A 14,573-nucleotide genomic window follows, 5' to 3' on the forward strand; every position below is an offset into this window, starting at 1 on the left:
CTTCGCCCTCCAAAAGACAAAGGAGAACGAAGAGGGAGGTCACAAAAAAGCACCCTCGCTAACAACAATGCGAGGGGCTCACCACAACCAAACCTCACTTCGGCCTCCGAAATACAAAGGAGGACAGGGAGGGAGGTCATACTAAGATTCTTTGATGAAACCGATATATGAAAATAACTTTGTTTTGCAGGGCTGCTTGTTTGCACGTAACTTTTCCAAAGCAAGTCGAATGTTTCTCTCAAAATCTTATCGACTTCACAATACTTATGAGATTCCCTTGTACGCCTTCGCCATGCTTACAAGGGAAACTCCTCGCCTAGTAAAAATAAAAGAAAAACAGGAGCTTCATCGACATCAACAACACCTTCTCCAAATATTTTGGAGAAGGTACCCTCATCATCAACCTCGGTGTACCTTCATCGTCAACCAAGACAACACCAACAATACCTTCTCCAAACATTTTGGAGAAGGTACCCGCGTCATCAACCTCGACGTACCTTCGTCTTTGAAATCAACGATACCTTCTCTAACAATCTAGAGAAGGAACCTTCGTCATTGACATCAATGATACCCTCTCCAAAATTCTAGAGAAGGTACCTCAGCGACTTTGACATCAAGGAGACATTCTCCAACAATCTGGAGAAGCGACATCAACGTACCTTCTCCAACATTCTAGAGATGTCTGGAGAAGGAACCCTCGTCATCAACCTCGACGTCTTCAACATCAACGTACCTTCTCCAACATTCTAGAGAAGCATTTTGGAGAAGGAACCTTCTGTCATCAGCATAGACGACATCAACAAAACCTTCTCCAACATTCTGGAGAAGAAACCTTTGTCATCGACTCCGACAACTTCAATGAACCCTCTCCAACATTCTGGAGAAGGAACCTTCATCATCAACCCCGGCGGCACCAACACTTCGGCAAGGGGCTCGCCGTCCATTTCGGTGACATCAACCGCAGCCTCGCCAACATATCGGCAAGGGGCTCACCTTCAACCTTGGCGACATCGACCGCACCTTTGCCAACACTTCGACAAGGCACTCGCCTTCAACCTCAGCGACTTTGACCGCACCCTCATCTACACTTCGGCAAGGGGCTCGTCGTCGACCCTAGTGGTGCCAACACTTTAGGAAGGGCCTCACCGTCAACCTCGGTGATATCAACCGCAGCCTCGCCAATACATCAGCAAGGGGCTCGCCTTCAACCTCGGCGACTTCGATCGTGCCCTCGTCTACACATCGGCAAGGGGTTCATCATCGCCCCCGGTGGTGCCAACACTTCGGCAAGGGGCTCATCGTCAACTTCGGCGACATCAACCGCAGCCTCGCCAACACATCGGCAAGCAGCTCGCCTTCAACCTCGTTGACTTCGACTGCACCCTCGCCAACACTTCGGCAAGGGGCTCGTCATTGACCCTGGCGGTGCCAACACTTCGACAAGGAGCTCACCATCGACCTCGGCGACATCGACCGCACCTTCACCACACTTCGCTATGGGGCTCGCTGTCGACCTCGACGGCATCAACCGCACCCTTGTCAACACTTCAAGGCTCGCCATCCGACCTCAGTGGTACCAACACTTTGGCAAGGGGCTCATCGACCTCAGTGATATCGACCTCACTCTCACCAACACTTTATCAATGCCTCGACCTCACATTTGGGTTGAAGATCCGCACCCGCCTTCGGCACCATCGGCACCATCTACATCACCATCGCCTCACTTGTCTGCTTCGACATCAACTTTGACTCTGTTAGGCTACCTTCGGAACAAGGGCCCACCATTAACATCAGCATCAACTACTTTCAATGATGACTTCAACTTCGCCCCACCGTCACCCTCAACTAAAGTGAAGAACCTCCCCCAAAGTTCATCATCAACACCGTCGACACGAAGCCCCCACCTGCTCATAAGAACCAGCCAAGAGGGGCTAAGGGGGTGCATTAGGGGACCTATTCAACCTAGAGTACATGTCTTGCCCGCTGCTCATGAGCCGGAGGAGGCAAGCCCTGCTGGCTACGACAACTACTCCATCCAGGTCCACCTCGACAAATGTGTCATCATCGACCTTCGGTGGTAACTCCCGCGTCCAACTACGTCCGGCAACTATGACCGCTAGAATGACTGCTTGTGCTACTATGACTACTTCAGCTATAGAGAGCTACTCCTAGTAAGGTGGAGACACTCACGGCAGCTGAGTCAAGAAGGAGCTAATACATCATCGACCTCCACAACAAGTCATCATCATCATGTCATGGCATCCGACCCTCGCCGCCGAAGCACTTCTTGCTATGAGGAAGAAGATGATATACCATGAATTTGTGAAGAAGAATCTGACTCCATATTTTAGTGATAATAGCCCATACAAAAAGTTGAGGGACGACTAGCCTAAATTTATGAGGTACAAGACCTCGAAAGAGGGTGAGGCACGAGTGAGAAGGAACCAACAAAATGCGTGACAAAAGGTATACCATCATAAAACGGGATCGGGTGGCTACAGGAGTGGCATTCCCAGGTGGTAAAGAATGGAAGCAGACCTTCTTTCCAAAGGGATCCATCCATTTTCAATCAATTGGCCCGAACGCTCCAAGAATTGGTTTTCGCGCATGAGGGATCACTGGACCCAGAGACTGGGGAGCCGGTTGTTGGTGGGCAAATCGAAATAGCAGCACAAAGACTTTTCGATATTGTAGATGCTTCTGTCAGTGGTGCCTTTGTGCCCAACTGAGAGAAGGGTGAGCTGACGTACTCCCTCTAGACTCCTGAACACCCTGGGCGAACGCAAGGTAAAGGGTTGATATTGTGGTGACATGGCTTCCCTGAGGACGCCGCTACCTACAGAAGCCACCAGTGAAGGAAGGACGAGGAGGCAGAGTGGATTCGCAGGTTAGAGGAGGCGGTGCTTCGATCGCAGGACCGAGAACTAAACATGGAGGCGAGAATGCAAGAGGAAATCAGATGACAAGTGGCACTATAGTTGAGTAGCCAAAGGCAGTCAACATCAGAGCATGGAGTCAATGTTAGCCCCCCTCAACTAAGAAGCAGTTGTGCTTCCACTGAGCTCCCAAATCAAGATGACACATTGCAGCACTTCCCCTTGGATGACATCACTATGCCTTTGACGCCATGTGAGCTGCACATTCCCATGGGGAATAGCACAGTCGTGGTGGCGCACAGTATTGTTTCTCATGTGGTCCCTAACAAGACACCAAGAAGCCATGGGAATCCAATTCCACCGGATATTATAGCATCTCAGTGGATAGAGTAATCAAAGAATATAGAGAAGTGGCTCTTGACTTTCCTGGAGATGATGGCGAGAAGACCCTAGGACAAGCAGAGCATTCATTCGTTATATGGCACAAGTGCTACATCATTATTCCTAGTGCAGCGGCTAAGGTACCGTCGCCTCCTCCTCAACTACCTCATGATAGGTGCGGATGAAAGTGAATGAAACATTTTTTAATAATCATTCTAAATTATTAGCTTCTCGTGTATAACCATTTACTTACAATCATTTTTGTACTCATAGGTCTCTCAATCTGAGTCCCATTCTTCTATCCCATGATGATCATCAGAGTGCTCTAAACGATGATGATGCGTTACATGGCATGGCTGCATCTCCATCTCCATCTCCTCTAAGGCGGTCTCTCCCTCCTCTACTTTTCGCATCGCAGAGGCGCCATAAGAGGTCCCCTGCCTCTAGTGAAGTCCCCATTGAAGAAGAAAGCCAGCCATCATAAAATAAAGTCCCCGAAGAAGCTGCCTTACGAGAAGTTTGAAGAGGAATCAAAAGCGGCGGCACAAAAAGATTTGGATAACTGGTGTCAAAGTGTAGCGAAATCAATAGCAAAGAAGAAGGAACTTATGAAAAAACCGCCAAAGCCGCACTACATAGATCAACGAGAACTAAGAAAAAGAGTAAGTGAAGTGGAGAAAAAGCGGCGTGAGGCATGTAAGCCCTCGCCATTATCGGACTATGAACGCTCTCTTGACAAGTCATATAAGGCGTCACTGAAAGCAAAGAGAGCAAGGAAAGATGTTGCACAGCTCGGGTAGTAATCTAAGCAATCTATCGACCCGCTAGTTGTTGAGGATGATTGTACAAATGCATAAGGCGGTCCAATAGATAGTGAGGCACTCCAAGACTTCATGGACACAACAGGTCTCACACCTCAACAACTCATTGGGGGAGGATCGAAACCAATAGCCAAATTTGATATTTACAGGACCTATGTGTATGACAGGAGTCTTGTCAACCCTAAGTCCTGATCATCAGTGGGTATGTAAATGTTCTTGTTAAACAAGTGGTACTTAAATGCGTGTGCGAAGGAAGAGGCATGGCTTCTTGCCAGAGTTAGACCAGAGTATTACTTCAATGGCTATGACATTGTACATATTGAGTTCAATGAATTACACCAACTATTAAACCAAGACGCTCTCGACAAATCTCTCCTCAACTGCTGGTGTCTGTAAGTGATTCTTTCTACAATTGAAGTAACTTGCATGTTAGTTCGTTGTCTATATATAGTTATCCTCACACTATATATATTCTTTTGTACTATATAAATATAGATATGAAATGGTAAAACTAAAAAAAAAGGTTAACTGATGCTGGTTTCATGGATCCGAATCGCACATTCAGAGACACGATTACTCCATATGATAGATGGCGACCTCAAGTGGAGAAGAATCTATTTAGGTTCTTAGATAAGCAACATGACAAGACACTGATACTCTTCCCCTTACAACTTCAAGTAAGTGTTAATGTCTTGTGCCCATTTTATTTAGCTTACTCTGTTGACTTTAGTTAATGAGTTATGCATGCGTATAAACATGTAGCTTTCACTGGATACTGTTGGTCATCGATATGCCGAGGAGTCTTGTAAAGATCTTTGACTCAACGACAAAACCCCGAGAAGATTACCAAGAAACGGTAGGTATTCTCCGGTGGTAATTTCGGTCTCGCACACTATGTACTCTCTTATGCCATTTTATTGATATAACTCCAATTATTTATTTTATTGGACGGTGCTTGGAAAACGTTTACCGAGAAACACCATTATGGTCACTGGAAAGTGCCTCTGGATATAGTCCAATACCTAGTAAGTACTAGCTAGATCACCGCATCTTTATTTAGTTCAATTCATTATTACCATGCTTCATTGGTTGATGATGAATCTTTTTCTCGTAAAGTGGTGTCTGCAGCAGGGATCGGAAAACAACTTACGTGGATACTACGTCTGCAAGTTCCTCATGGAGTATTCAAGGAAAACAAGTGAAGAGATCCTCGAAGTACGTACAAAATATACATAATTTATTTATTACCAATGTGTTGATATATATAATGATATATATATTCATACTTTTTCTTTCATTCGAATTGAAGGTTCAATAGAGGAAGCAAAGAGTTATGCGATGTAACCAGATCAAAGCAATTCAAGAGGCATTGTTAGGATTTCTTATGGATAAGGTCATAGATCCCAAAGATGCGTACTACTATGACCCTACAAAATTATTACCTAGTAGCCATACGACTGATGAAGATTAGGGTTCAATGAAATCTCAAGGACATGAGTGTACGAGGTTTTTGTGATTTTATTATGTACATATTCTATGCATGTACACCTCTTGAAATATTTGTGTATATATAGTTTCATACATTTTAGTGTGATATTTATGTATAATGCTCGAACAAAACTTTATACGTACGTATATATGAACGTATATTAATAGCATAGAATTCGTATACGAAAAGCTAATTGAAAAAAAAAAGAATTGAATTGAAAAGAAACTATAAAATGAAAAAGAAAAGAAATAGAAAAAAAAAGAACCTTTAGTACTGGTCGGCCCCAAGCTAACAAGCAAAAGTGAGGAAGAGCCCACGCGGGCCGCGCTCTATTCCGCCGCCGCAGCAGCCGCCTTGCTTCGCCGGCGCAACTCCAGCCGCCGCGTGCCCCTTCTCTCCACACCCGACGCGGGCCCTTGCGCGCGCCGCGTCGCTGGGTCCGCGCCAAGCCGCCAACTGCGGCGGCGGCGGCGGCGCTACGCCACCTGCTGCCGGGCGCAGTGCCGTGCCGCTGAAGGTCTGGATCCCCTCCCTTCCTCCCTCCCCCCTGTTGCTCCTGTTGCTCATGCGTTCGTATGTTTGGTCCCGTGTAAGATGGGAAATGGACCTGTTTCATGCTAGAGTTGTTTGTGGTTTAGGTGCAAGATTGCTCCGCCACTTGCCTGAATCCTAATTCGCAACGAAGTATATCAGCTTGAAATCTAGCGATTTAGCAAGATTCTTACTCTTTCACTCGACTGCAATTATGTTTAGTCTTGATGACTATGCTGGTTGGCGTATTTTCAAGGATTGCTTTGTTCCAAGGTTCCTGAAGGGAAGCGCAAAAATTCCCTTTTCAGCAATTACTGTGAGTAGCATTGAAGAGATTTCAATGTTCAGCGCTGATCTATCTAGGCATATATGTGTCAATTTTGTGTCTTAGGTGCATGAGAAACATCTATCTGCAATTTCATTGTGTTGCTTGTGGTTGTAGCCTTCTAGGTAGCGTTTCAGTATTCCAGCAAGACCTTAGTCCAATTGCTTCTTCCGTTCATTCCGTCCCCTGTGCGGCTAGTACTGTGATTTTGCCTGTTTACCTTATGCTGCATCCATTTACTGTTGAACAACAGTTTACAATTTTTTAAGCCTTCAGAGACTAAGGGATTTTACATCTGGCTTTATCATCAAATTTTACTACTGAATAGATCTTAGATTAGTGGATTGCATGTGATGATATGATAGGTGCTCTGTCTGCCCCCTCAAACTTGCTCTACTCATTGTCTTCCTGTTCCTGCTTTTGCTTTGCTGCACTGAATTTTGTTTTATTTCGTTCTTGTTAAGGGGAAATGGAGACGGCCTTGCTTTTTAAACATGCGCCGTGAAAGCTACAACTATTACATCCTCCAATCTTCTGGAGCATTTTTTTCAACATTAACTTATCTTGGACGATAGCATCAATCATATTTGTCTTGTTAGCACTTTGGGTTATCATGATTTTAACATAGATGTTTTCTTATCTTTTGCCAAGATCTAGCTGATTACATCTAATCATCTGTTGAGAAGTCTATTTTGTCTCTGTTTGAAAATGTGCTTTTAGTATATTTGAATGCATGTGAGTTCATCATTGTCTTTTTGTTTTAAATGTTTGTTCCATTTCTGGAATCTGCCAGGTTTCTGTTTCAATGTGTATTCTACTCTTATGGCTCCAGCAAGTGAAGTGCCGATTCCATCAGAACGTCTTTCTAGCCAAGACTGTGTGGACACCAGACCGGGAGCTTCGTAAGTTCTCCCCCTATTGATCAGTTTCATATCACCATTTTAGTGGCATTTCTCTCAATACTAGTCTTCTCAATGTTTTTTAACGAATGATCTATCATATGACCTACCATCTTATCTTTGGTTAGCTAAAGCTTTGCTAACTGTTTCTTTACCTAATCGGACCAAAATTCAACATGAATGAAATTTCACTTCACTTCACTTCTGCAGTATTGCAGTTATTTATGAATAATGCTGATTTTCTTTTGAATTAAGAATATGCTGAATTTATGAATAATGCTTAAGTTTGTATCTAGGATTACAAACTTCCATAATGAGGACAAGGGCTTCATGGTTTTGGATGATGATGTTTTTGATGTTCCAATTAGGAAGGATATTGTTCACCGGGTAGTATGGTTAGCAGCTCGCCAGCAGGTGCTCCAATTGGATCACTCAATATATTTTTTTACTTGGCCCCCACTTATGGAATTATTGGACTGATGTATATCATCTTGACAAAATAACAGTTCCGTAATCTAATAAATTAGTCCCTCTTTTTTCTTTACAGGGGACACACTCAACTAAAATTATCAGTGAAGTGAGTGGCACTGGAAGAAAGCCTTACAAGCAAAAAAGAACCAGAAGAGCATGGCATGGAACACTGCACAGCCCCCAGGTTAGTTATTATAACTGAATAAATAATGATACATATATTCATATTGAGATTGCTTGAAACATCCTATCCAATTTGGAGTTCAGTCAACTAAACTATGAATATAACAGTTTCATGGTGGTGCAACCATCCATGGGTCTAAACCACGAAGCCATGCAATCAAGCTGCAGAAGAAAGTACGGCGGCTATGGCTTAAGATTGCTTTGTCTGCTCAAACTGCAGAGGGGAAGATATTTGCTAACTACTAAATAAATCAATATGTATGCGTTTTGATGTGCTCACTTTCTACAAAATTGTTATTGACAAACGATTTTCTATACTGAATCATAGTTTAATGGTGTGCTCTACGAAGAAACATGCTTACTAATTTTTAAAACTGCACAACTTTGTTGCATGTTTTCACAAAATGACATCTTCTTAAATGGCTTAATTGAATTCCTTTTGATATCTTGACTTTCTAGAACCTCTCTTTAGTCTTTAGGATGATAGGATAAGTTGCCCTGTCACCTATGTCCTGTTATCCCCAATGCATATTTAAGCCTGTATTTATATATGAACAGGATTTTCTCTTAGATGAGGTGATTTAATGACATTACCATCAACTTAAATTCCTAGGATCATGTTTTCACGAGTCACGACAGGTTCAATTGTTTGTTGTCAGATTTTACTGTGAGCTGACTATGTTATCCTACTTCCTGAACTGCATTGTTGTTTACTAAAATCTGTTTAATAAGTATGATAAAACATGTTTGTTTTACATGATGTTTTCTGATGTGGCTTTTAGTCTTAGGCCATTCTCATTGGAAAAATTCATATTGATGTTCCAATAGAGCCACATATGCAATAGGGTTTATTGAAATGAATGAATGAAATAGTCCAGTGTTATTAAGTTGTCCGATTAATCGGACTGATCGCTCCTATGACTCTGATTATGTCCAGCGACTCTATTTGTCTGACCAGATTCCAAGTCGTCCGACTAATTGTCGCTTAATTGTGATTAGTTGTGCGATTAGGATGGAAACGACTAGCTTTTACGTTGCGCATTGCACTGCCTGAGCAACTGGGCTTTGGTGCGCTTATGGGCTGGCCATTTGGTCCATTATGTTTTGGAATATATACCTATCTCGTGTGTGCTGCTCCGCTGTCCACCGCTATGCCACCCAAGAGCTCATTGCCGCCCAGGAGCTTGCGGCCACTGGTTCCCGTCCCTGCCGTTGCTGGACCCGGACCTCTCCACAAATCTCCATTGGCTCCTGTTGCTGCAGGGTGCCTGCATGCCTCCGATGGGCACAACCATTGCCAGAGGCTGAATCCCATCCCGCAGGCAGCCGGATTCTTCCACAGTTCCACTGCCCGCCAGATCCCTTCTTCCATTCCGAAGATGAGCTCCTCTAGTCCTCCAATCCTCCGTCTCCTTGCTGCTGTGCTGTGTGCGTGTTTGATTTGTGCTTTGCACCTCTGCGACTCTGCCTTGCCCTAGCTCTGCTGCTGTTGCTCTAGCTCTACTGCTGCTGCTGTTCTTGCCTCATGCTCTGTGCTGCTGCTCTCTGCTTAGTGCTTACATAGGACACCTGTCTGGCTGTGTGATGTATGTGCAGATATAAGCGGCCAACTGGCCATCAAATCTCACAAGAATATGTGCCCTAGTGTTTTTAGACTCTTGCTGCTTGCTTTATACTACATGTTATATGGTATATCAGTCCTGGAACATACAGGACAACTATATGGACCATTAGAACCGACTAGGCTTGACTAATCGGGCTGGTTCGCGACAAATCGCGATTAGTCATGTGGTTGGTCCCGTGGCGACTAGGGTAGACTAGACGATTTGATAACATTGAAATGGTCTATGCAATAAATTGTTTCATTTTGGTATTTCATACGCAACACATGCAAGAGACAAGTTGTATTGGTTTCATCTAGATGAAACTCATTTCATCTCTCTCTTCATTAATGCCTTCCCACATCATCAGAAAAGCTGGCATGACACTATTTAATGAGAATGATTGAATGAAACTCCCATTGTGAATCCTTTTGTATTCTGTTAAAAATGTATGCACTAATATTAATTGCTCATGTTTAGCATAGCCCTTAGCTTTTGCGAACTTAAATCACATTAACATCAACTTAGTTTACTAGGATCATGTTTTCACAAAAAGTTGAATTGCTATTTACCAGATGTAAGTACAAACTGACATTGTTGCCCTGCTTTCCTTAAAAAGTTGACAGTCAAAAACAATTTGAGCATATGATAATATGTGTTTGTTTTATCAATGTTTTCTGACGTGTTTATAAACTTTTTTGTCTGCAAACATTCAGAGCACTCTTGAACTTTTCTGTCCTGCAGGGAAAAACCCTTATAGCAAAATGTCTCGACCTTCAACATATGAATTCATTGTTTGCAATTACAATGTTTGCTTTAAAATTTACTGGTCCATGTTTATTTTTGTATAGCTCTTAGTCTATGTGACTTGGAACTTAGCCACAAGACAAAAAAAAACAGTGCAATACAGTACATTGGCCAGATGGATGATACAAAGAAGGTTCTGTTGGTGGATGGAAGTGACATTGATAAGAAGCTAAAGCTGGCTACTCAACACCTTCACTATGTTAATGTACTTCCTTCCATTCTAAGTTCTATGATTTCAGTACTTGAGCGTTTGAGTAATCAAACTAAGTGTTCTATGCTGGGTATATCCTTTTTCTGGTTAAAAGACCATTCTGCTTTCATTAAACGCAGGGCCTCAATATTTACAGTATCATCCAGCATGACACCCTTGCAATGACTCGGGCCGCTATCAACAGAATCGTGCAGTGGATGCATACCCCCATCAACCACTAGCAACGAGGATTCTGGGCAGACCACTGTTGCTTATCGCCGGCAACTTTGCTTGCGTTCGCGGTCCGCTGATGAAGCTCGAAGATTTCTAGTCATCTCGGTGCTAATTTGGAGCTGCAACATCTACTGTTTATTTTCTGTCAGACTCGAAGGTACCGAGGAAGGGGGGAACTGTTGGAACCCTTCTGTGGCTTCTTGCCCGGACTAGGGTCTCGTTCGCTGGTCTGAAACTTGGCTGAAACTGGCTGAAAAACACTGTTCTGGCTGAATTGTTGTGAGAGAAAAACACTGTTACGGCTGAAAAAACAAGCCGAACAAGCCGAATATGGGGTAAGCCGAACAGAAGGTGCCAGATAGAGTAGCTGTAATGGAGAAAAAAAAATAGTAGCTTTCTTACTTCGACCGTAAAATCTATTTAGGTTTCTTTAAGTTTTAACCTTGACTCTATATTTAAAATTTCCATATAGGCTGACAGCATATGGTTGACTTTAATCATTGAGATCATATATATATATAGTCCTCGCTGCCAAGGGTAAAAATACAGAGTAATTGGTAAATTTATATAAGTATTATAGAGTATTTAAATGAACATGGCCCTGTTCGCTTGAGCTTATTCAGAACTACTTTTCAGACATGAAACAGTATTTTCCTCTCATAATATTTCAGCATAAGCATCAGTATGAGCCAAATTTCAGCATCAGCGAACAGGGTGATGATTAGTTGTACGTACTAAATTTATCCATGAAACTTTTAATATTTATTTAATGTATAAGATTTTAGTGCATGTCGATGTCGTAGCACATATTGATAGGCTAGTTCATATACTACTAACATGACAGAGCAGACTCTCGAGTGCAATCCTCGCTCACAGAGCCACAAAAGCTGGTCGTGAATCATGATTGGTTAGCTACTACTCGGTACTCACACGACACAGGCACGAGCAACTAGACCTTGGAATAATCTAGTCACCGGAACACACGGCTTGATTAATAATGCGCTGGACGTTGGCATGGATATTGCTGAAAACGATTAGAAATTGAAGCGTAGTTGTACTAACCACAATTAGAACCCCATGCACCACGGGCACAGGGGCCGGTTGAGGCTGTCTGGCAGTGGCCGGCTAGCTGCTCCAGTACGGGCGTCGGGTGGACGTGACAGGAGTTGTTGGTCTCTGCCCGGTTCCCGGGGCCGGGAACTCGGGAAGCCTGGCACGACAGGTTTTCTCTCACGTACGCAAGACCTAATCCTGCCGTCCCGCGTGAGCTGATTAACCGGACCATGCGTGTGGTTAGGACATATATATATATATCCAAGAAACCAAAATTAAGCAGGTGTGGTTAGGACCATTCAGATTGCTAAAATGTCTAGACCCTCAAGACATGTATACCTGCTCAAGGCAATAAGATAATCTTCAAAATAAAATTGTAAAATTGCTAAAAAGTCATATATACAGCATGATTTTAAGGGAAATGGAATCTGGTTTCATTTCTTTTCTTAAAATATTTTTAATGAATTTTAAAATATTAAATTAGATGTTTGTATTTTAAAATACATATTTATTCTAGACAATATTTGAGTATTTTTGAAAAAAAAATTATAATTATTTTATAAAGTTCAATTTACCTCCCTCGTGGCTGACGCAGTGCCGTACTGCCATGTGTGTAGGACGCTTGACGTGACACCACTTCAATCAAAACCGCTTTCAAAACAACTTAGAGGGGTAAATCATACGGTTTCAGGAGTTGGAGGAGTCTAAAAAATCTGGGAGAGATCAGAAGAACTTTCTCCTCACAAAGATAAACTATGAACTGGAGGAGCCGACAGAACTGGTTGTTAGGGCTTTACCAGTTGCTACAGTGCCACAAGCGTAGTGCTGCAGTAGAGGAGTCGAAGGCCCAAACAAATCCTAAGGTTGGCCAAGAGCGCGGTGGTCTACAGAACGCATCGCCTACATAGAGTGCTCCAACTGAGTAGAAAAGTTCTCCATTATCTCTCTAACTATTTTGTATAGTTTAATTTTAAAAATGTTTTTCATCCCAGAATGAGGTCACCCATATCGTACTTGGGGCCATTTGGCACGGCTCCGGCCGGCTCCGGCTCCCCTGACAGCGGCACTGTAGTGTAACTGTTCATAGAAGTAGTTTTTCTCAATCCTCCTCTCTCTCTCTCACTGACACTTGCACTGTTTATCAGAGCCGGAGAAGCTCGTTTTTCAAGTTTCTCCGGCTCGAGCTCCCGCAGGCTACAGTACCACACTACAGTGACACAGAAAAAGGTGAAAAGAGAAAACCGGCTCTGAGCTACAGTGATAGCGTAGATTTTGTCAGGCAGAGCCGGAGCCGGCCGGAGCTGTGCCAAACGGCCCCTTGGTATTTCTTTCGAACTGTAAGTGAAATGTCGTGCACGTTGAACAACCACGGCAATAATGTTCATGGCACAGTATAAGTACAAGTTACAAAAAAAAAAGAAGAAGAAGCAACTTTAGGGTAGTCTATTGTATGCAATATGCCAATATATATGTAGGTTTCGGTGGACTGTTGCTAACGTCTGCTGATTTTCTCCTGCGTCGGGTTCTGCATGCTGGCTAGTGGCCAGTGGCTAGTGGATGGCTCACAACAACATTGGCTTACTCTATATTTGGCTTGTTCGATTTCTTTTTTTAGCCAGAACAATATTTTTCTCTCACGACAGTTCAACTGAAATAGTATTTTCAGTCAATTTCAGCCAAAATTCTGTCAGCCGATCAAGGCCGATATCTTGCTTGCTTGATTTTGACTGGCCGGATCGGAGCAGGTTGGTCGGCCATGAACCCAGCTGAGCCGCCGAGTTAAAATAGTTTGTGTCGTCCTTTTCGAAGCTGACGTGGACGCGTAGCAAGTCTACCTGCCATGGCCAAACGCGGTTAAATATGTCGGCTTACTATACTCATAATAGCCTAATCACTTTGCATTGCCCGGCCTTGGTAGCATTGTTAGGTGGCTGTGATATACTATGTGTGCATATAGAATTACTGAATGCACGTGTGGGGTCATCAGTCTAGGTAGCTAGTACTATACTACATGCTTTGGTAGGTCAACTTCTTCGAGCATCGCAATACTCACACGTACGTGTACTTCCTCCGTGCACAAAAGAATATAATTCTAACTTATCGAGAAGTCAACCAATTTGAACTTTTATAGAAGTTATATTAAAAAATACTAACGTTTTTTATACAAAATAAGTATCATTAGATTTATTATTGTAGAATATATTTTCATTATGAATTTATTTGAAGACATAAATGCTAATACTATTTACTACAAACTTAATCAAAGTTGGGTAAAGTTAACCGACATGGATCCTATAATTATATTCTTTTATGGGCGGAGGGAGTACTCGTAAGTTTATTAAAAAAAGATGTATATTACTAATTCACCGTGCATGTTACTGCTAGAATACTGGCCGGTGTTTGCTGCATCCGTGGTTGGAGAAACCGAGAAAGATACCGTGGTACCGTTTAGTTGCACTCCAAAATACTAAATTTTCTAGGATTCTTCGTCACGTCGAATCTTTGAACACATGCATGAAGCATTAAATATAAATAAAAAATAAAACTAATTACACAGTTTAGACAAAATTCACGAGACGAATCTTTTAAGCCTAATTAGACTATGATTGAACACTAATTGCCAAATAACAACGAAAGTGCTACAGTGACATTTCGCTAAAATTTTTGCAAACTAAACCAGCCCCGCGTGAGAGAAGTCAACTTGTACCTTTT

At 42.8% G+C, this 14,573-nt stretch overlaps 1 protein-coding gene across 1 annotated transcript; it reads left to right on the forward strand.

Annotated features, from left to right (window-relative positions):
* The first annotated feature begins 1,496 nt into the window (after positions 1–1,496).
* LOC136480463 (uncharacterized) lies at positions 1,497–11,455 on the forward strand. Its single transcript, XM_066477997.1, has 8 exons — positions 1,497–2,039; positions 5,195–5,293; positions 5,856–6,084; positions 7,217–7,325; positions 7,619–7,736; positions 7,870–7,977; positions 8,085–10,589; positions 10,715–11,455. The coding sequence occupies exons 1-7, from the start codon at positions 1,497–1,499 to the stop codon at positions 8,220–8,222; spliced, it is 1,344 nt and encodes a 447-aa protein (XP_066334094.1). The 3' UTR covers positions 8,223–10,589; positions 10,715–11,455.
* Positions 11,456–14,573: the final 3,118 nt, after the last annotated feature.

This window comes from Miscanthus floridulus, chromosome 9, assembly GCF_019320115.1.
Source record: "Miscanthus floridulus cultivar M001 chromosome 9, ASM1932011v1, whole genome shotgun sequence".
In the NCBI taxonomy this organism is placed as follows: domain Eukaryota; kingdom Viridiplantae; phylum Streptophyta; class Magnoliopsida; order Poales; family Poaceae; genus Miscanthus; species Miscanthus floridulus.